Here is a 19,623-nt window from a genome sequence, read left to right as displayed (position 1 = left end):
CTGCATACCGCAAAAAAAAAAAAAAAAAAAAAAAAAAAAAAAAACCCTGCGGCGGGCCCCACCCTTGAGTGTGTAACTTTCACTTCTGCACTGAATAAACTGCTTCTTTGCTCTCTTTGCTCCTCAGTGTGTGTGTGTGTGTTTTCCTTTGTGTTTTGTGTTCCTCGCCCAAACTCTTTTGGATGAGTTCAGCAAGAACCTGGACCTCTGATAAAGCTTTTTGGGTATCACCGGCACTGTCCTCATGGCACCGGGGCCTCTGGAGAGCAGTGTGTGGTCGGCAGACCGTGACTGTGGTCCTCCAGTCCTCTGGAAAGGGGCCGCCCCCACTACCTTCGAGCCCCCCGACGGCAGGAGGACTGGAAGGACGTCGCTCACCTGGGCGGAGGTGCTGTGGAGCTTCAGCAGCCCGTTCTCCAGCCGCTCCATCTTGGACTTGAGCTCCCTTCTGTTCCTGCACAGCAGGCTCTGGTAGAGTCTGATGAACTCCAGGAATGATTTGGGGGTTGTGTAGTTGTAGCGCTGCTCATTGCTCAGATAGGACTGGGAGGTGTGGTTGACACTTGTGTGGACAAAAGCCATGAACTTGCTAATCGATGTCTTGACTGTGGGCTAGAATCAAAGGGCAGGAAATAAAGAGGTCATCTGGCCATGAAGACGGCAGGTGACTGCCCACCCAGCTTGTTGCTTCACCACATGGAAAGCTGTGCTCCAACAACCTGGAGTTGCCGGATGTGGGGTTCCTTGTACCCAGAGGTGGAGAGGAGCTTGAGGGGTGTCTCCTTTGCCCTCTCACCTCAATGTCCTCCGTGTTCTGCAGGAAGCGGAAGCTGACGGACTCCAGGGCTTGCTGCGGCCACTCATGGAACCAGTCGATGGCTGTGCAGTTCACGATGGCGGGGAACTTCCTGCTGCGGACCCTCAGCTTGGTCCCCACCGGGGAGAAACAGAGAGTCACCTGAGAAGGCAGAAGGGTGGGGAGAACCAAGAAGGTATCCAAGATGTACTTACAGAGAGACAGACATGGCCTTGGATTCTTCATTTCCCAGGAAATTGGGAAGCATATCAACAGAGACAAAAATCTGTAAATGCTAGGCAGCCTTTCCAGCCAAGGGATTAGAAATGCTGGGACTTCAGGAGGCAAGAAGGAGGCCACTGCCCTTGAAGCATGTGAGAAGGGCATCCTCGCACAGGTGCTCAGGCTGAGAAGGGCCTTGCACCCTAACCACTCACTCCCAAGACAATCAATAAGTACAGCTTATTGTGTCCAAAATATCCATAGAGGCTCCCATGGGCCATCTCTGGTCCTGTCTACCCCAGGCAGGGAATCCTTGTACCTTCAGTTGTCGTCGGACCCGCTCTATAAAGAACTTCCAGCAGTTCTCTCTGTTGTCAACAAGACCTTGGGTCTTGACTTCGTTCCTCACATTGCTTATGATGTTTTCAACCTCATCGTCAGAGTAGAGATCTGGGATCTCTCCTGGGAAGAATCGGAGCACAGATCCTTAATTATTATTTTTTACCAGATTGGCAAAGTTCTGAAAGTTAGATAAACTAGCGTATTAATGAGGCAGTATATAATGGAAAAAATCTTTAAAAGCTCAACTAAATATATAAAAATTAATATATGACGACCAATTAGAGTTTATCTTGGAAATGCAAGGACGGTTAAATATTAGAAAAATCTATGAGAATAATTCACTACATTAATGGATTAAAGAAGTAAAACGATATGACCATCAAAACAGCTGCACAAAATTTCTGAAAATTGAGCTTGAGATTTCTTTTAACCAGATCATAGGTATTTGTCGCAGACCCAAAGCAAACATCATATCTGTTTACCAGTGAAATACTAAAATATGCTCTTTTGAATTAAGAACAAGACAAGCATGACTGCTATTCATGTTTTCTAGTCAACATTATACAAATGTCCTAGCTAACAAGTCAAGGAAAAGAAATGAAATTTATATGGATAGTTAAGGAAATAATAAAACTATTATCATCAAAATCTAATTTTCTAAATAGGAAATCTAAGAGACTATATACATAAACAATCAGAACTCGTAAGTGGGTTAAACAACAAGCTTGCTGGATACAAAATCAATATTGGAAATAAAATGGCACTTTTGTACTTCAGCGAAAAAAAGAGTTATTTTATTTAGAATACCAGCAAAAAAGTTATTTAGAATAACGAGCTATTTAGAATACCAGCAAAAGGTATTTAGAATACCAGCAAAAACTATAAGACAGGCAGTAATAAATATATAAAAAGATGTGCAAGATCTTGATGTAAAAACTATAACATTACTGAAGGGCATAAATAAAATCCAAAATAAATGGAGAGAAATACTCTGCTCATGGGTGGATGACTCAGTATTACCAGTATCACAAAGATGCAATTCCCCACCCCCCAAAAATCAAATGGGTTTCTTTTTCAATCCTGACAATCATATTCTAAAATTTATATGGAAGAGCAAAGGGTAAGGAATGGCAATGATACTGCGAAGAACGGGAAGAAAGGATTTGTTCTATCAGAAATCAAGTCTCCTTGTAAAGCTATGTTAGTTAAAACGATGTGAAATTGGTACTTGGGTAAATATATAGAACAATGAGTGAAACACCTAGAAACGGACCCAGATGTAAACAGGAAATTCATATTCAAAATCAGTATGCTAAAAAAGGATGAACAAATCAATAAGTGATGTTAGGATAATTCAATACTAATATCAAAAAATAAAATTAGAATACCAAGCAAAAATACATTCCAGGTGGATTAAAGACATGAATATGAAACAGTAATATTTTATAGATAAAATACAAAAGATTATTTTTACGGTGTTGGATAGGACACAATTTCTGAAATAGAGCACAAAAAGCACGAAACATAAAAAGACTAAGTTTTACAAAATTTAAACGAAATCAGCATGACAAAATTCAGATACAGACTTCCAAAAAGACATTTATGACCTACATGATGAACAAAGGGTTAGGATCCAGAATATACAAAGGACTCTTACAAATCCATAAGAAAAAGAAAGAACCGAAGAGCAAAAGGGCAAACTGTATAAAAAGGCAACTAACATAAGGTGAATAGCCAATAAACACTTGAAAAGATGCTCCAATGTCACAGGTAAGAAGGGAAAGGACAAAAATGAGATTCCATTTTATATCCTTTGGCAAAAACTGGTATGTTAGATAAACCAAGTGTTGGTGAGGTTAGGAGGAAACAGGTATTCAAGCAGAGAATAAATCTGTACAACTACTCGGGAGGGCAACAGGCACTTTTCAGTAAACTTGAAATGCACATACCAGACAATTTAACAATCTATGTTTTGGGCACCTGTTGTAAAGCAACTCTGCTTGCACACATCAGATGTTTCTATTTTGCAACATTGTTCATAATTGCATGGGTGTTTGTTTTATTGCTTTCTGTATCCCAACATGTTTTGTAAACAAATATAGAAAAACATAAAAGGAAAAAGTAAATGTGGGTGGTGAGAATGTGAAAACTGTGAGGGAGAGTCAGAAATTGAAAGAGGGGATAGAATAAAGCAAAATTCTGAATTAAGAACCAGCTGGTGGGCCCCTAGCTCACATGGAAGAGTTGGCCTTGGAAAGGAAGAATGAAGAAAACTGCAAAGAAATGCAGACAGATTGGGAGCTGTAAAGGTAGTAGTGAGGCCGATAGTGAATGGCATTAAGTTTTCTCAAGGAGAGAAATGAGCTTAAGGGATGTAAGAATGAAGGAAGCACTGGTGCAGTTAAATCCTGGAACACTGGATAGGAGGTAAAGATGAATGTGGTTCACTCCAGGATATTCTATGGCTATCAGAAAAGCTCTTTCCTATTTCCAGGACAAGGCTTTAGGTAGATGTTGAAGCTACGTGGACCTGAAGTCATATACAAGCTCCCCTTTGAAGTTCTGCACACCGGCGTGCTTCTTCCTTCCTCCATAGCCAACAAAGAAATGTTAGCATCGTAGAAATGTTAGAGCGGGAAGAAGCCACTGGAGCCACTATCTGTTCTGTTTCCTGTGGACTTGGGTGAGGTCCTCCAAGGTGGGTGGTTTGGCAAATGGCCTCTGACTAATCTGAGTGATGGGAATTGTGATTCTTTTCACTACTGAAGCTGCTGCTCTTCCTTGAACTACTGTATCTGGAGGAAACTCAACTTTCCAACAGATTTCTGGCCTTCACAGTCTGACAACACTAATCCAGCCAAGAGGTGGGTTAGAGTTTTATACTAATTAAACTTAATTGTTTAAATGGGAAAAATGAAAAAAATGAATTATCATGAAAATGATCATTTACTTTCTTCCCTTAATTGGACAAACTTGAGTTAATTTCCATTCATTATTTCATAGCATGCATACAAAATACCCAGTGCTATAAACTTGTCAAAATCAAGGTCTTACTAGTGGAAGAATCCATTTCAGCCTTATTTGATAAAAACAGGGGATCAGAGAAAACAGCTAGAAAAATGAAATGATATTTAGCATGTGTTGGGAGTTGAGGAGTTCAGGGAAGTTTTAAAAAGAGAAATACTCAAATGGAATTGATGTGAGCCATACTCATACTTCTGGGGCTGACTGCCTGCAGCGGTCTGAATTCCTTTCTCCTTTGCCCCTCTGATAATCTACATTTTCTTATCTATAAGTACGTTAGAGAGTGAGAACCTGAATTCCCTTTGGTCTTAGAATATTTGTAATAATAGAGTCTGCATTCTTCACCTTTCTATTTTTTGAAATATGTAGGATTTATATCTTTTGAGGAGGCAAAGTATGATCTATAGGCTAAATCTGGCCCTCTATCTCTGCCTGCAAGTGAAGCCTGGTTTTTACAATTTTTAATGGTTGAAAAAATTAAAATAATACTATTTAATGACACATGAAAATTACATGACATTCAAATTTTGTTGTCCATAAATAAAGTTTTACTGGTCACAGCTACACTCATTCATTTAGATATTGTCTATGGCTATTTGCCCAATACAATGACAGAACTGAGTAGTTGTGACAGAGGCTGTATGGTCTGCAAAGCTGAAAATATTTACCTTCTGACCCATTATAGAAAAAGTGTGCTCGCCCTAGTTTATATGATCCCTTTAAGTGCCAAGATATTGAAAACACCCAGGCCTTTTAGAGCCTTTTTGCATGTTCTTAAGATGCGGGTATTTGTCACACAATTCCCAAGATCCCTTAGGAAGATCACCAGATGGAACTGAGCACCTCTGAATTGGGAGCAAAGTTTGCATTTCCAGGTTTGTTCCTCCAATTTCTCCTGACAACATTCCCATCACTTACTGTGTGATGTAGGTAGTCATGCTGAAAGCAGGAGACTGAACTGCCAGAGGGGATTTTGTGATGTGAACAGAGGCAGAGGCTATTTAAATATTTGAAGAGTTTCCCCTTGTGACCTAAAGTTGGGAAGCCCTATTTCTGCTGCCTAGTGCAGAATGGCTTCTTGCGGTCCTTAACATGTCCTGATATTTTGCAAGTCAGACTCATCATCATCTTCTCTGTGTGGTCTGGGGCTCTCAGAGGCCACAGTGCTTTGAGATAATTTAAGATGGTTTGGTTAGTTGGAGCTTGGTAATAAAAAAGGCAAAGCTGAGGGTTATTCTGCGTGAACCAGTTAGCATCACAATGGCTTAAGGGCTTTGACCCCACCCAGGAACAACATTTTTCAGAAACATTTCCCTGGTCTCAAGGGAGAAAAAACAGGGAGTGTGGTGACTATCTCAGGACCCCTGGCCCTCTCTCTGCATGCCTGGAAACTTTCTCAAAGCACGTGTTCAACAGTAATATCTAATATGTAAGATGACACATCTTTCTCATGATATTACACACCTTGGTTCAATGAATACCTCTTGAATGCTAATTATGGGCCAGGAGATGCGTTCAGTGCTGACAATGTAAACGGTGAAAATAACACAGTCTTTACAGAGAGTTATAATTACATCAGTGTTGTTTTATTTCCTAAGCTGGGCAGTAGGTATTTAATCCTTATCTTTTGTACCTCTGGATTATTTCATAACAAAAAATGAACCAACAACAGACAACACGGTCTCTACCTTTCATAAGTTTACAATGTCATTTCAGTACAATGGTGGTGTGTGCATCCACTGAATGTTAGAGAAACACAGAGGGATGTTTCTCATTCCTCGTGGTGAGAGTGGATTAGTGAAGATTTCCCAGAGAGATAACATCCAAGATAAGTCTTGTACTATGGGTAGAAGTTAATCCAGAGAAAGAAGGAGAAGGGCATGAAGTTCAAAAGGAACGGCGTGAGCCAGTAAGGGTGTCAGGAGTCAGTCCAGTGTGTTATTTCAAGGAGGTGGGAATTACTAGATCATAATGGAGAGGTAAGCTAGTGAGGAAGGAAGGAAGCAGGTCCAAGGCAGCTGGTTTTTTTTTTTTGTTTTTTTTTTTCCTGTACAAAACAGCTTATCGTGCATTCACTTAGGAACTGATGAAGGAATTATAGTTTGATAGACCTTTTTGGAAGCAGTGAGGAGAATGGATGGGGGTGGGCCTCCCTGAGAGGTAGGGAGGTGAGTTAAGAAGTGTCTGCAATGTAAGCTTTTATATGTAGGATGGATAAACAAGAAGGTCCTATTCTATAGCACAGAGAACTATATTCAATATCCTATGATAAACCATAATGGAAAAGAATATATATAAAAAAGAATATATATAACTGGATCACTTTGCTGTATGGCAGTAATTAATACAACACTGTAAATCAACTATACTTCAATAAAATAAAAAAAAAGAAGTGTCTGCATTTGTTGAAGCAAAAGATGAAAAGATCAGTGGTAGTCATGACAGAGAAGAATGCATTCAGAAATAGCTAGGGGGTAAAACTGGTGGCAACTGATTATCTCTTGGACATAGGTGATGAGGGAGAGGAGGGAGGGAGAGGTTAGTAATGGAGGAGAATGCACAGAGACATAGTCTCAAGTAACTTGTATGAGAATTTAGTACCACATGAAGAAAAGAAAAGCTGTTACTCAAGCATCTTTTTGCATTACGCTCTGGGCATTTCTGTGTGGCAGCTGGAAGCAACCAGGTGCTGGTTTAAATTTCCATGGTTTATGGTTTGGGGACGCATGAGGTAAACAGATCCCCTGAGACCACAAAGTATGCTTAGGAGGTCAGATGCATGCTTAATGGCTTCTCTTTTGTCGTCTTTGCCATCTTTGCCACTTCTCTTTTGCCACTTTGTCTTTTTTCCTTTCAGGGAAACTGGGCCAGAATATAACTTGTGTAAAGCATAGATGGCCTATCAGGGAATCCAGTTCCAGATGCTCATGGGAGGAGAACAATCCAATGCCAAGACTGTTACAAATATTTCCAGACTTCACATTCTCATGTGATGTGTACAGATCACTAACATGTCAGTCCTGCATCTAATCCTAAAGCACCTGGAAGATGAGAGGATCTTTTCGTGTTTTACATTCCAAGAGGAGATTTGGCCCAAACGTAATAAGGACAGTCTGTTTCAGAGACGGAGAGGTATATGGCTTTACAAGAGAGGGGACGCAGTTGGTTATCCACTATTCCAATAGACCACATAGAGGTTACTGACTGGAACATGGAAGCTTAATAAATGGTTTTGAATACACAAATAGATGCAAAGTGATCTAGTCTGAGCCAGGGAAGAGAAATATTAATTTTGGAGTGAACAATTAAGCCTTTTGAAAAGCGAAAAGGAAATCCCAACATAAGATCCCAAAGTGAAATGAAGTATGAAATCTGGCAGAGTAAGGAGAGGAAAAGACACCACGCCTGGAGCAGACTAGGTCTTCTTAGCTGGGACTGCAGTAAAGTGGGCTTTCTGGAATGCTGGAAACCTGGAGGCAGGCGTGCTGTACCAAAAAACCAGGAAAGGATTCTATTTTCCCTTTAGATTAGGATGGGCCCGTGCTGATGCTGAGTTTGGTTGAAGGAGGACCAAGAGAGAACAAATTTTGTGAGAGTTTTTAAATACCTGCTTTTGATGGCCAGTGTACATTCTTCAGGAATTGTTATACAGGGCAACAAGGACATAGCAAGAATTGAACTTTTCAGACTCAGCAAGGGCCAACATTTCATGCATAGTTTCACTAGAAGCTTCATGAGCCCCATTAAGGACTCTGGTAGCCAAAGAAAGTGACTGAAAGATAGGCTTCATTCACTCTGATTTAGGTGGCCACCCTGCTTCTTATACAATTATGTTGCTTTTGCTAAGAAACTTGATTTAATTTTTTAACTTTCAGTGAGGATTTCTTACTGTCAGTCTGTAACCACACTGAGATGCAAGTGGCATAATGATGGGTTCTGAAATGTTTGGGTGGTGTCAGAGGTGGGATTTACGTGCTGAATTACCAATACAGTTTGACTCTGGAAATGGTGTCAGGAAACCAAGGGATGAAACAATGAACTAAAGAAGTGTGGGAGGAAAGCAGATAGCCTATGGCGCAAGATCATGAGGTCACTGAGGAAGATGTTTTGGGGGAGTGTTGAATCAGTGGAATTCGCTCACTGTACCTTATCTTCAACCTAATAGGATTTGTAGATGACTAGAGAGGGATGAGCTAATGACAAGGTAGCCCAATGTATAGTTTCCTAGTCTCTACTGTGTTATCCAAGAATGCAGTGATTGCACAACCCCATAAAATTGAAAAACTAAGTGGATGGGGAGGCTCTGAGGAATCTCTGTAGCTCTGCCTGGACTGGCAGTCAGTTAATTTCTAGCCAGAAATTATCTGACAGGGAAAATTAGAACTCAGATATGCTCAATTCTCCCTGTCAAAATGGTTAAGATAAAAGGGATGAAGATTAGAAAAGTATTACTTTTAATTGTAGCTCCATTTTAACATGTGTGTGTAAATCCTGTTTTTGTATAGAAGCCTTAAAAATGTGAGTTTGAAATTCCACGACTTTGAAGCACACTGATTGCATTAAGTTTTCACTGGGCAGGGCTTCAAAAATTCATCTGAACTTGAAACAAGTTGTTTTCTAAATGAAAAATTTAAAATACTTAATTGAGGAATAAAATTTCAATTGGTAAAAGTGTAACATCGTTTGTGTCTCAGACGTTATTATAGGAGAAGGTGACCTGGCTGGATTGGAGCCAAATGAGATACAGGGTGAGGCTGGCAACATGCCTGGCATCTCCAAAGCTATAAGTCTTTGGAAGCACAATTTTACCTTTTTTGATTGTTTTAGAAATTAGACTTTAGGGCGCAGCTTCAGGGTGGGAGGACAGTTGGACCCGTCTCTCATTATTTGGTAAAATAACAAAAGGTGAGGCAGTGTTGTAGGTGAAATACTGTTGTAGAAGGTGGTGGGATGTTAAAAAGACAGTATTTAAGAAAAGGACAATTTGTTGGATTGGAGGAGAAAAGGTATGAGAGTTAGTAGGCAAATTCCTGGATATGAAACTAACTTAAATAGGGCAGGTTGGGAAAGGAACGAGAGGGTGGGATCAGTGTTATGGTTGGAGCCATCAGTCCTAACCTGATGCGACTCTGGTCCTCATCAGGAGGAAGCTGAAGGTTGCTCACAGAGCCTGCTAGTGCATGGTCTGGACCAAAGACCAGCGGCTCGTCATGGAAGTGATAGTAAAATGGCCTGGGGTACAAGGGCACAAAGTTTGAAGCAGTCAACGATTCTGAAGCAGTAAAGTTCCTAGAGATTGCATGGAAAGAGCCATCCTGAAATCTATTATATATGACATGGAATACACTTTGGAGAAGTATATTGTGATCACGGTCCTTTGACTTCATAAACTAAAGAGGATTTAGTCGGAGAGCCAGGAGGTGAACTGTAGAGAAACAGGCTTTCTGAAATGGAAATCTGGAAGCAGAAATTTTGTTCAGAACATCTGTGCACTGACTATTTTATTAGCCCAGATAAGAGGCGGTTTTATAGATGCTAAATTTGGGTTGAGAGTCAGGAAATCATATTCTCCTTTTAATTAATATAAATATACATACACCCCAAATTTCTGAAAATGCATAATTTTTATACTATATTGTTTTATCTTCTTGGGTATATATACATTTATGTATCTTGTGTACGTTTATGTATATTTATATATACATATATGTGTATACTTAAACTTTTTTTTCTAGAATGGTTGGCATAAGTCCTGAATCCCTAAAAAAATAAGGGCAGCAAAGTATCAAGAACTGAACTTTCCACTGAAGTCCTGTCTTGCACTGATAGTGTCACAGGGAAGTTGAGACAGCCTTTGTCAAGTTCTTTGTAATCTAAGAAAAATTCATAAAGTTCTGAATCCTTGATTAATTAAATTGGCAACCTAACCTTGCCCTCTTGGGTAAGTTCTGTGTGTGCAGGTACTCTGTGTGTGTATGTTGCTGCTAATGCCTTCCCTCCCTGAAATACTGGACACATCCCAGTTTCTCTCCGTCTTGGGTGTGGGGAGGGAACAGCACCTGCTCTCTGGACTCAGCAGATCTGCAGGCCCTAACCTACTTTCCCCCTCTTGTCATATCTAGTCCCACTAAGAAAGCCATAAGACTACTGTCTGTTTTGCATGTAAGGAGAATAAAAGACAGCAGGCCCAGCAGCAATCCTAGAAGGACCTTGATGAACCAGTTCTCCGCTCTGTCAGTTTTCTCCCTCATTTCTATGACCTCGCTCTTCTGACGTAGAACAAAATCTCCACCTTGGAATGACTCCAACTCCAGCAGGAATTGGTTAGAGACATTCAAGTGCAGAGAGTCTCTTACCAGAAGCCAAGAGGTCATTAATGAGCACAAGGAACTTCTCATCAGCTACTTGGGCGTCTGTCATGAGAAACACGGTGCTGAGATTCTTTACCCCGGCTTTCAGGCACAAGCTGGCCAGGTCCGCCTGCAGAAACAACGTCAGAGATCTCTGAGAAGAGGGCTTTCCTGATAAGACACCAGCAATGGGAGGGAGGGAGGAGCGCTATCTTGCACTCACAGGCCGGAAAATATGCCTCATTCCCAGGCCTCGATCCCAATAGAGGTGGGCAAGTAGAATAAATAATGATGATCTTTAACTCATACAACCACTGTGGCTCCTGAATTAGCTTCTAGAGCTCCTGCTTTGTGCAAACAGGTGACAGCTTTCCAAAGGACAGAGATGTTCCCCTGTTCATCTGTGTTACTTATATCATTATACAAATGAATGGCTTGCCCCGGGAGGCAAGTGATTGCTCTTGGTCCTGACAGAAGAGTCATGTACTTGGGCCTCCTGGCCTAGGGGATGAATATATCATATAGTAGCAGAGTCTTATGTCCTTATGGCTAGCTCCAGCAAAGACTTTTGCTGTTAAAAAATATATTGGGGAACGTACACACACACACTCACACATACGCACACACAATCATTTGGTAGGAACTTACATCCATTCAAAACTATAGGTAGATGAAGTTTGGGGCTAGGATGCCAGGCCCTGAATTTTTCCAGCTTGGTCACTCTTGCTTCCTTTGATGCATCCCTTTCCCGAAGCTCAGACATTGGTCCGTAATCTTAGTCATCTCTCTCTCAACACGACTCAAAGCTCATTCTATATCGGCCTCATACATTTCCTTATAGCAGAGCTTCCTCTGTGTCCAAATAATTCCCCTTTGACATTAATAAACTTCCTTTTAGATCAGTGGTTCTCAACCAACGCATTTACAGAATCACTTAAGACAGTGTTTCCCAGCTCTCCTTAGAATCACCCAGGTTAATTTCATCTGTCCTGATGCCCAGGCCAATCCCCAGAACAGTTAAGTCAGGATTTCTCGGGGGTGGGATGCAGGCATCACTATTATTTGAAGGGGATTCCAGTACATGGCCAAGGTTGAGAACCAGTGTCTTAGATCATTCTGTAAATGCATGATTCTCATGAGCACTATCTTGTCTTTTCTTTTTTGGAAGCACTAAAGATTGACCTGATGTGAACCTGGAGTATGACCTTAGATGCGGCCAATCGCAAGAGGCTGAGCTGTGGTTTCAGAGCAGCAGTGAGCCTGACCAGCTGAGAGATTATGAAGTCGGGTGGACGGGTCTGGCTCTGTGCAGGCTGGAATTCTCCCAGGGACAGCAAGAGCAGCATCTTGATGGAAATGACCTCATGACTCCCTACTGGGCCTCTATTGTTGGCCATGGATCAAAACAGGGGGCTGGACAAAGTGACCTCTGAGGGTCGTATTTAATGCCTTTCTCCACCTTCAGGGTGTGCACTGTGGCTCCTAAGTGCCTTATGTCTCTTTATGTCACTGAAGGTCCCAGCGGCTGGTGGTTACTGAACCCATCCTTTAATATATGCAATTCTTATAAAACTTGGGCAATATTCCTTCTGTCTGCTAGGGCCGCTGGAGAGCTGTGTGCTGAATTTGATGTAGCTGTGCTTCCGATTTGGGTGAGAGCTGAGGCCCTACAGATGCACCTAAAGCAGCTGAGGTCTCCCAGATGCAGACCTTGGGAAGGTCGGTGTTCTCAGGGTCTAAGCACCTCCAGTCACCAGCCCAAAGTCTAAGAAGAAGGTGGACAGATGATTAAGGGGAGATTCTGGGCGAGGGAGCTGAAGAGCTAATGCAGGGTGCCAGGGAGTCGTGGGCAGTTGGGGAGAGACACAGCCTCCCCCCCCGCAGCGGCCGGCCCCCTACCTTGAAGTCAGGAATCTGGTAGCCTCTCCGCAGCGTGATCTGGAATACATCCATGGAGCTGATGAAAGCCGCGAGCCTTGTCAGACTCTGCTTGCCGCTCCCCCCTACGCCAACCAGCAGAGCGTTTCCCCGCGGGCACTCCAAGATGCGATTGATGTGGCAGCTGAGGGAGGGAAGCAGAGGCACAGGGCTTTGATCAGACTTCCCTCCACGAGGAGCAGGCGTAATGGTCCGGGTGAGGACGGGAGCCCTCCTTGCAGGCACATCCTGGGCTGAGCTTGGGAAGAGGGCGTTAAATTGTCCCCAAACCTCGCCTCACCTCTTGCCTGAGTGGACTGAGGTCGCCCTGTTCTGCTTTAAGCCAAAGCCTCTGGTGAAGCAGTGGTGGTGGAGGAAGAGCCCAAGGCAGCCAGGCAGGATTGGAGGGCATGTGTGATGCTGACAGGAGGGACCTGGGTTTATAGGTCTAATTATGGCCGCAGGGTAAGTTCCTAGTAAGACACTTTTCACGACTTTTGATAAATACTGAAAAACTGGCCCCCAGAATGGTGGCATCAATTTCTTCTTAGGTAGAAGTGATCAAAAATTGACTCTATGATACTGGAGGGTGAGCATATGTTAGACTGTGCTAGTCGAATGTGAAATTTAAGCCAGTGCATTTGGGGATAACATAACCAGAGATGAAGCCGCTGTGGAGGGCTTGCATGTCACTAAATTTATGTAGTGACATTTTGTTCCCCTAAATACTCAGAAGGTATGTACTGACTACTTTTAGCTCTTTTTATGATTTTACTTTTTCGTTTATAATTATTTAGTTGTGATACTCTGTCTTGTATCAGACAGGTGTACACTTCTCTTGCTCCCTTATTAAACCATGGTTTCTAGACATCTGAAGAGTGTGTATACTCATCTTGTTTTCTCTGTAGTGCTAGCACATTAAAGGCATTCAAGAAATTTTTGTTAAATGTAAGCAGAACACCCCAGACCTGATACTCAGCATCACATTTGAGGTGAGGTAGGTGCAAGGAATCATCTGCTTTGTGTGTACACGAGATGGTGCCTGGCTACAATGATAAAAGGAGAAAATATGGGGCTGAGATATCCAGGTCCTCTCTTCAGATTCAAAAAAAGAGGGGACAGGAATGAATTACTGAGGAGAGAGGCAGGCATGGGGGAGGAGAAGTCCAAGCAGGTTCTGCGGGCCACCCAACACCCAGCTCTATTCTGGAAGGCCTGAACTCAGCTTAGCATGGTCCATGCTGTTCAATATCTAAATGGAAATGCATCATTAGTGCTGAAGTTTCCAAAGAAGGAATGGTTAAGTCTGCAACTGTCAGCATTGGGTTCCAGCTGGGGATTCATTAACAACCTCTGACGAGGGCAAAGGACTCTGCATTTAAATTACAGAATCTAAAAAGAAGATCAATATTCTAAAGGATTCCTGGGCCAGAAAACCAAGGCAGTCAGAGTTAAGCCCATTACTGAGTTTCTGGGAGATTAAAAACAAAAGCTGAAAATGTACCACAGCACAGCTGGAGGAAGCTGGCTTACTGAAGACTAAACACACATACACACACATACACACACACGCACGAGAACCGATAAGATGCACAAAAGAAGGGGCACAAGAGAAGTACATCTGAAGTTCCTTTTTTTGTTAATAAATGTGAAGCGATTCTAAGAGAAAAAAGAGGCAGAAAAACACACGTCGGAATGAAAAAAACGAAGAAAAGGGTAGACAGAGATAATGCCAAAAGCAGGGGGAAAGATCTAGTGTGAAGCTTTCAGAAAAAGTAGAACGAGAATGTGCTGCAATGGTGAAGGAAGTCAGTAGGAGAGCAAATGGTGCTTTTAGGAAAAGAAAACAACAGCGGAAAGATAAAGATTAACACCATGGACCGCTTAGTAAGTGCGAAGCACTTGTCGTGGAGGAGGAAACTGAGGCTTGGGGAAGTTGTGTCCTTCGCAAAGCACCACCGCCAATTAGTGGCAGAATGAGGATTAGAACTTGGGCCTGGCCCTTGGGGCTCCTGGGAGAGCGCGTACAGACTCGTCGGGGCACTGTGTGGAGTGACGCCGACAGCTTAGTCACCTGTGTTTCTCACCGGGCTGTTCGGCATTCTGTTTTCCGGTACAGGAGGGGAATGCTTCTGCTTTCTCTGCGGGTAGAGGCAACAAAGAGGATCAAGGAGCCCCCGGGAGGGGAGGGAAGGGCAGTGCAAGAAGGAAGTCATGGGACATTGATATTTTAAAACAAACGTACAGGAAATTATACATCCAGATACATTTTATTCTTCCAAATTGTCCCCCTCAAGGCAGTTCATTATTCCAGTTATTTTGCCATTGCTAATGCAGCTCAGGTTTCTCTTTGGAAACTATCTTCAGAGCCTGGTTAGGAGCCTCAGGAGAAAAGCTAGTTTTCATCGTCTTATTTTTTCCTTAAGAACAATATTAGGCAGTTTGATCACCCATGCTGGAAACCACATTGACTGAATCACTTGCTATTCTCCCAAATTACATTTACCCTGAAAAGATAAAGATTTTCTTCAATTCCAAGACTATGACACAGGCTCTGGTAGTTCTTAGAGAGGAGGGAAAATACTCCCTGAAGTTTCACCAGATTAGTGAACAAACACCCTAAAACCCTTATTACTGACCATCTACCATGCACCAGACGCTGTCCAAGGTACTGGGGATTCAGCAGTGAGCAAGAGAGTCTGTGTGTTCAAGGAGCTTACACTGGATTAGGGGAATGTATGAAGCATTGTGGTATGATGGTCCTGAGCGGACACTCTGCATGAGCGTTGGCTTTGGCTTACCTCTTCCTGGGGTGTGTGTGATGCTGGACAACTTCCCTCAACTCTCTGGGTATCAGTTCCCTTATTTATAATATAGGGATAATAGTAGACCTGACTTTCTTCAAGGTGTTTGTGAAGCCCAAGAGAATTGATGCAGGAAGAACACCGTGCACCAGTCCGTGGTGAGCTGTGTTCAGAGCGGGTCTCACATGTCAGATCCAATGCCGCCTCCTTGGTGAAGCCTCCCTCACCACTCTATTTACAACTGCACTTACCTCCAAGGACTCTCTATCCCTTTTACCTTTCTGTTTTCCTCTGTATCATTTATCCTATATGATGTGCTAAGAAATTTTACTGAGTACCTGCTATGTTCCAGACACTGTCCTAGGTATTGGGGATCTAGCAGTGAATAAGACAAAGATCCCTACACTAAGACCATCTAATCAATAAATAGGTGTTGGATTGATGGATGAATGGCTGTATACAAATTAATAGAGTGATTAATCATGACAAATGTAGCAGGGGAGTCAAATAATACAAGGTAAGGACACAGCAGTGACAACCGACTTTAGCCAGAGGTTGGTCTGTGGTGACTTTGATAAGAGCTTCTTTGTTCAAGTGGTAAGAAATGGACCAAGGAACAGATGAGAAGCAAGAAAGTATGAATAGTAAAGGCAACCCTTTTGATGAGTTTTTCTTTGAATAGGAGCTGAGAAACAGGGGTAGGGGGTGAAAGAGATATAAGAGTCAAGGAATAGTTTATTCTTTCTTTGATAAATGATAACATGGCATGTTTGTATGCTGATATGTATGATCCAGAAATGAATGAATTGATGATGGGAAAGAGGGAAGAGAAGGAAAGAGAAAAGAGGAGAGAGGGATTTCCCTGGCAGTCCAGTGGTTAGGACTTGGTGCTTTCACAGCTGAGGGTGTGGGTTCAATCACTAGTCAGGGAACTAAGATCCCACAAGTGGTGAGGCACAGCCCCCCAAAAAAAGAAGAGAGAGAAGAGGGAGGGAAGGATCATTGCAGGAGGGAGTAAAGTCACTGAGAAGGTGATAGGAGATGGGAACCAGGGCACATGTGGAGCGTTTGGCCTCAGGTAGGCACAGGGATGGTTCCTTAGCTGAAATAGTACAGAAGGCAGGACTTGTGGGTGGGATGCAGGTGGGATACAGAGAGGCTGTTCGATCTGATGGCAGGGAGATGAGAGAATTGTCTTCTGGCTGCTTTCATTATCTCAGCAAAGTTGTGCTCATTAATTGGGAATGAAGAGAGGGGAGAGATGTTAGAAGCTTGAGGAGAGAAACGTGTGATGCAGTCATCACACAAAGGGGAAGACAGCAATCTGCCCAGGGTCATAGAGGAGAGTTTCTAGCAAAGTTGAGGGCCCACTTGAAATTTGTGGCTGACAATCGCAAGAAAATCAAGTCAACATGATGATGGTTTTTCTTCAATAATCTCCACATGTTTAGAGGCAGGTGTGGAGAAAGAAGATAGTGAGGTTTAGCTAGAGTAGAGCTTTGTCACATGGATGCAATGACAGGAAAGTTAGGGGAGCTTGTACTGGGTGATGGAGTCTATGGTGGTCGAGGAAAGTAAAGACATGGTGGACAGAAGGATAAAGGAGTTTGAGAAAGTAGGTGGTTCCATGAAATGAAGTCTTGATGAAGTTTGAGAATAGCTGGAATGTATTTATTTGCAACAAAATGGACGGACCTTGAGGGCATTATGCTAAGTGAAATAAGACAGAGAACAGTAAATACTGTATTATCTGCCTTATATGTGGAATCTAATAAAACCAAACACACAGAAACAGGTCAGATTTGTGGTTGCCAGAGGTGGGTGGAGGAATTAGGGGAAGGGGTCAAAAAGCACGAACTTCCAGTTATAAGATAAGTAAGTTCTGGAGATGTAATGTACAACACGATGACTGTAATTCACAATACTCTATTGTGTATTTGAGAGTTGATCTGAAAGACTCTCATAACAAGGAAAATAACTACGTGAGGTGATGGTTGTTAGCTAAGCTTATGGTGGTAACATTTTGCAATATATACTTAAATCATTATGTTTTACACCTTAAACTTATACAATGTTATATGTCAATTGTATCTCAGTAAAACTGGGAAATAAGTACAGCTGGAATAAAAACTAGAGCAGGTTAGTGGAGGGGTAGGAGAGACAAATGAGTGGGATGTTTGAATTTGAGATTTTGGATGTGGGTTCATTATTGATGATAGAACTCCTAGGGCAGGAACACGTGAGTGAGTGGCTGAGGTGGGATGTAAGGAACATTGCTGGAGCTAAGGAGGCCAAGGAACAGAAAGACCAGGTGACACACAGATGCCAGGAATGAAGAAAGGCGTGGCTGAGGAGAGAAAGTGGTCCAAGCACTGAGGTAGGTGGTAAATGATGGGGAGCAACGTGATGTCGGCAGATGACAGTGACAAGGAGGGGTGATGAGTAGGGATGTCCAGGTACTTGTGCTTCAAAAGAACTGGGGTTCATAGAAGATAAAAGGAGAAATGGTTTAAATATGCCACTGGGGTGGGGTGGGGGAGAAGGAGGGTCCGTACCTCTCTCTAGGCCCTGGGGTGCATAGAATGGGGAAGAAAAAACTGCTTTCCTCAATGCAGGGTTCAGTTAGGTTTCAGTTAGAATTCCTCAGTGTGGAAGTCCAGAGAAGTTGAAGAGAAAGTGGATTTTGCTATTGGAGACTCTGGGTAGCAAGGGGCAGGGTGGAGAGATTGTAGAAGGCAGGAGGGGTGGTCAATGCGCCTCGGATTGGGGAATATGAAGAACAGTATAGGATTAGCATCAGTGTGAGTATAAACTACCTGGGAGCCTTGGTGACTGCTCTCCATGGTTCACTTGATAGCAGCAAGACTCAAAAAGATAGTTAATTTGTGAAATATGTGCACTTAAAACCTTCAATCTCACTGGACTAGTATGAGTTGGGAGTGCAGGTCCTGAGCTGCTCTGTGCCTTATTTTATGACCTCCCATTTTCCCTTGGTGTCACCATGATCAGGCCCAGGACTTAAATGGCAGACAAGGAAATAAATCCAGTTCCTCCTGAGTTCATCATGATGCTGCCCCGGCTACCGCCAGTGGTAGAAGCCACAGCCGCTGCCCTACCAGCCGCCATCTTGACCTTCATGGCAGAAGCAGTAGCTGCTCTCCCGGTTTCATCCAAGTGTCCTCAAATGCCCAAATGAGACCCCTGACACTGGGAAGAGGAGACAGCTGAGGAAAGGCATGATGAGAAGCACACTTACACATGGCGCATTGCGTCCTCGAAGAGAACCAGGTCCATCACTGTGTTGACTTTGTTGTGGTTCTCCAGGGCCTCCACCAGAGTCTGGGTCAAAAGTTCCCACGATTGTACAGGCATGTACTTGGGCTCCCCGATACCATTTGCAAAATGGCAATACATGTTCAGGCTTTGGGTCTGTTCCACTGTCTCTTTGAGATCCTGGTGATGAGACACAGGGACAGGGACCCTCCTTAGTGACTCTCAGTTCTGGTTCCACACAGAGTGGAGACACCTCGTTTGCATTTTCTCTCTGAGCATGCTCTAAAAATGATCAGTCCTGCTTCCAACACTTCCATTTTTCTTGAGAAGCCCTTAAAACGTTTATGTTTAACATTCATTTACGACGTATGAGAAGTCACAGATGATATTGGTTATTCCTTGTGGGCTGAGGATGGGACATGGAAGGTGGGAGGTGCCCTTCCCTCACGTACAGTAAGAGCCCTGTCCGAGCAAAGCAGTGGAGGGGACACACGGGTGCATTTCCCTCCGCAGGGGCTCTTTCACTAGGATTGGGTTGCATCAGTCCTTGGTCCAATGGCCTCACCTCTCCCACATCCATTCAGACAGGTCTTGCTTCCCAACACATAGCAGTGTCATAGAACATCCTTTTCTATTTCCTGTGAGACTGCACACTATAGGTTGCCAGCCCCAACGTTATAGGCTCAACCCAGAGGGTTTGGTTTCTGAAAAATGTGCCATGAGCCGTCCTTAGGTGACTGATTCGTTTATGGGGACAATGCTAATATTAAAACATTGACAGCAGAACCCCCATTTATAAAACATTTTTAAAGATTTGGGCTTATTGTGTGTCAGCCCTTGCCCACAGGACAAACCTTAGCATGTTTAATAAATACCCAGTAAAACTCAACTGACT

General features: G+C 42.9%; 1 protein-coding gene across 1 annotated transcript in view; it reads right to left on the bottom strand.

The window, feature by feature from the left end:
* Positions 1 to 19,623, bottom strand: part of DNAH9 (dynein axonemal heavy chain 9) — a 299,454-nt gene that overhangs the window by 103,339 nt on the left and 176,492 nt on the right. The window contains exons 43-48 of the mRNA XM_027131074.1: positions 18,712 to 18,908; positions 12,634 to 12,796; positions 10,741 to 10,864; positions 1,338 to 1,480; positions 797 to 958; positions 379 to 612 (exon numbers count right to left, since the gene is read on the bottom strand). Coding sequence (XP_026986875.1) covers positions 379 to 612; positions 797 to 958; positions 1,338 to 1,480; positions 10,741 to 10,864; positions 12,634 to 12,796; positions 18,712 to 18,908 — 1,023 coding nt within the window. The remainder of the gene's footprint in view (positions 1 to 378; positions 613 to 796; positions 959 to 1,337; positions 1,481 to 10,740; positions 10,865 to 12,633; positions 12,797 to 18,711; positions 18,909 to 19,623) is intronic.

The sequence above is a fragment of the Aethalodelphis obliquidens genome, unplaced genomic scaffold (genome assembly GCF_003676395.1).
Source record: "Aethalodelphis obliquidens isolate GAN/ISIS:26980383/991018 unplaced genomic scaffold, ASM367639v1 scaffold38, whole genome shotgun sequence".
NCBI classification, from domain to species: Eukaryota; Metazoa; Chordata; class Mammalia; order Artiodactyla; family Delphinidae; genus Aethalodelphis; species Aethalodelphis obliquidens.
This window is presented reverse-complemented; position numbering and strand designations above follow the sequence as displayed.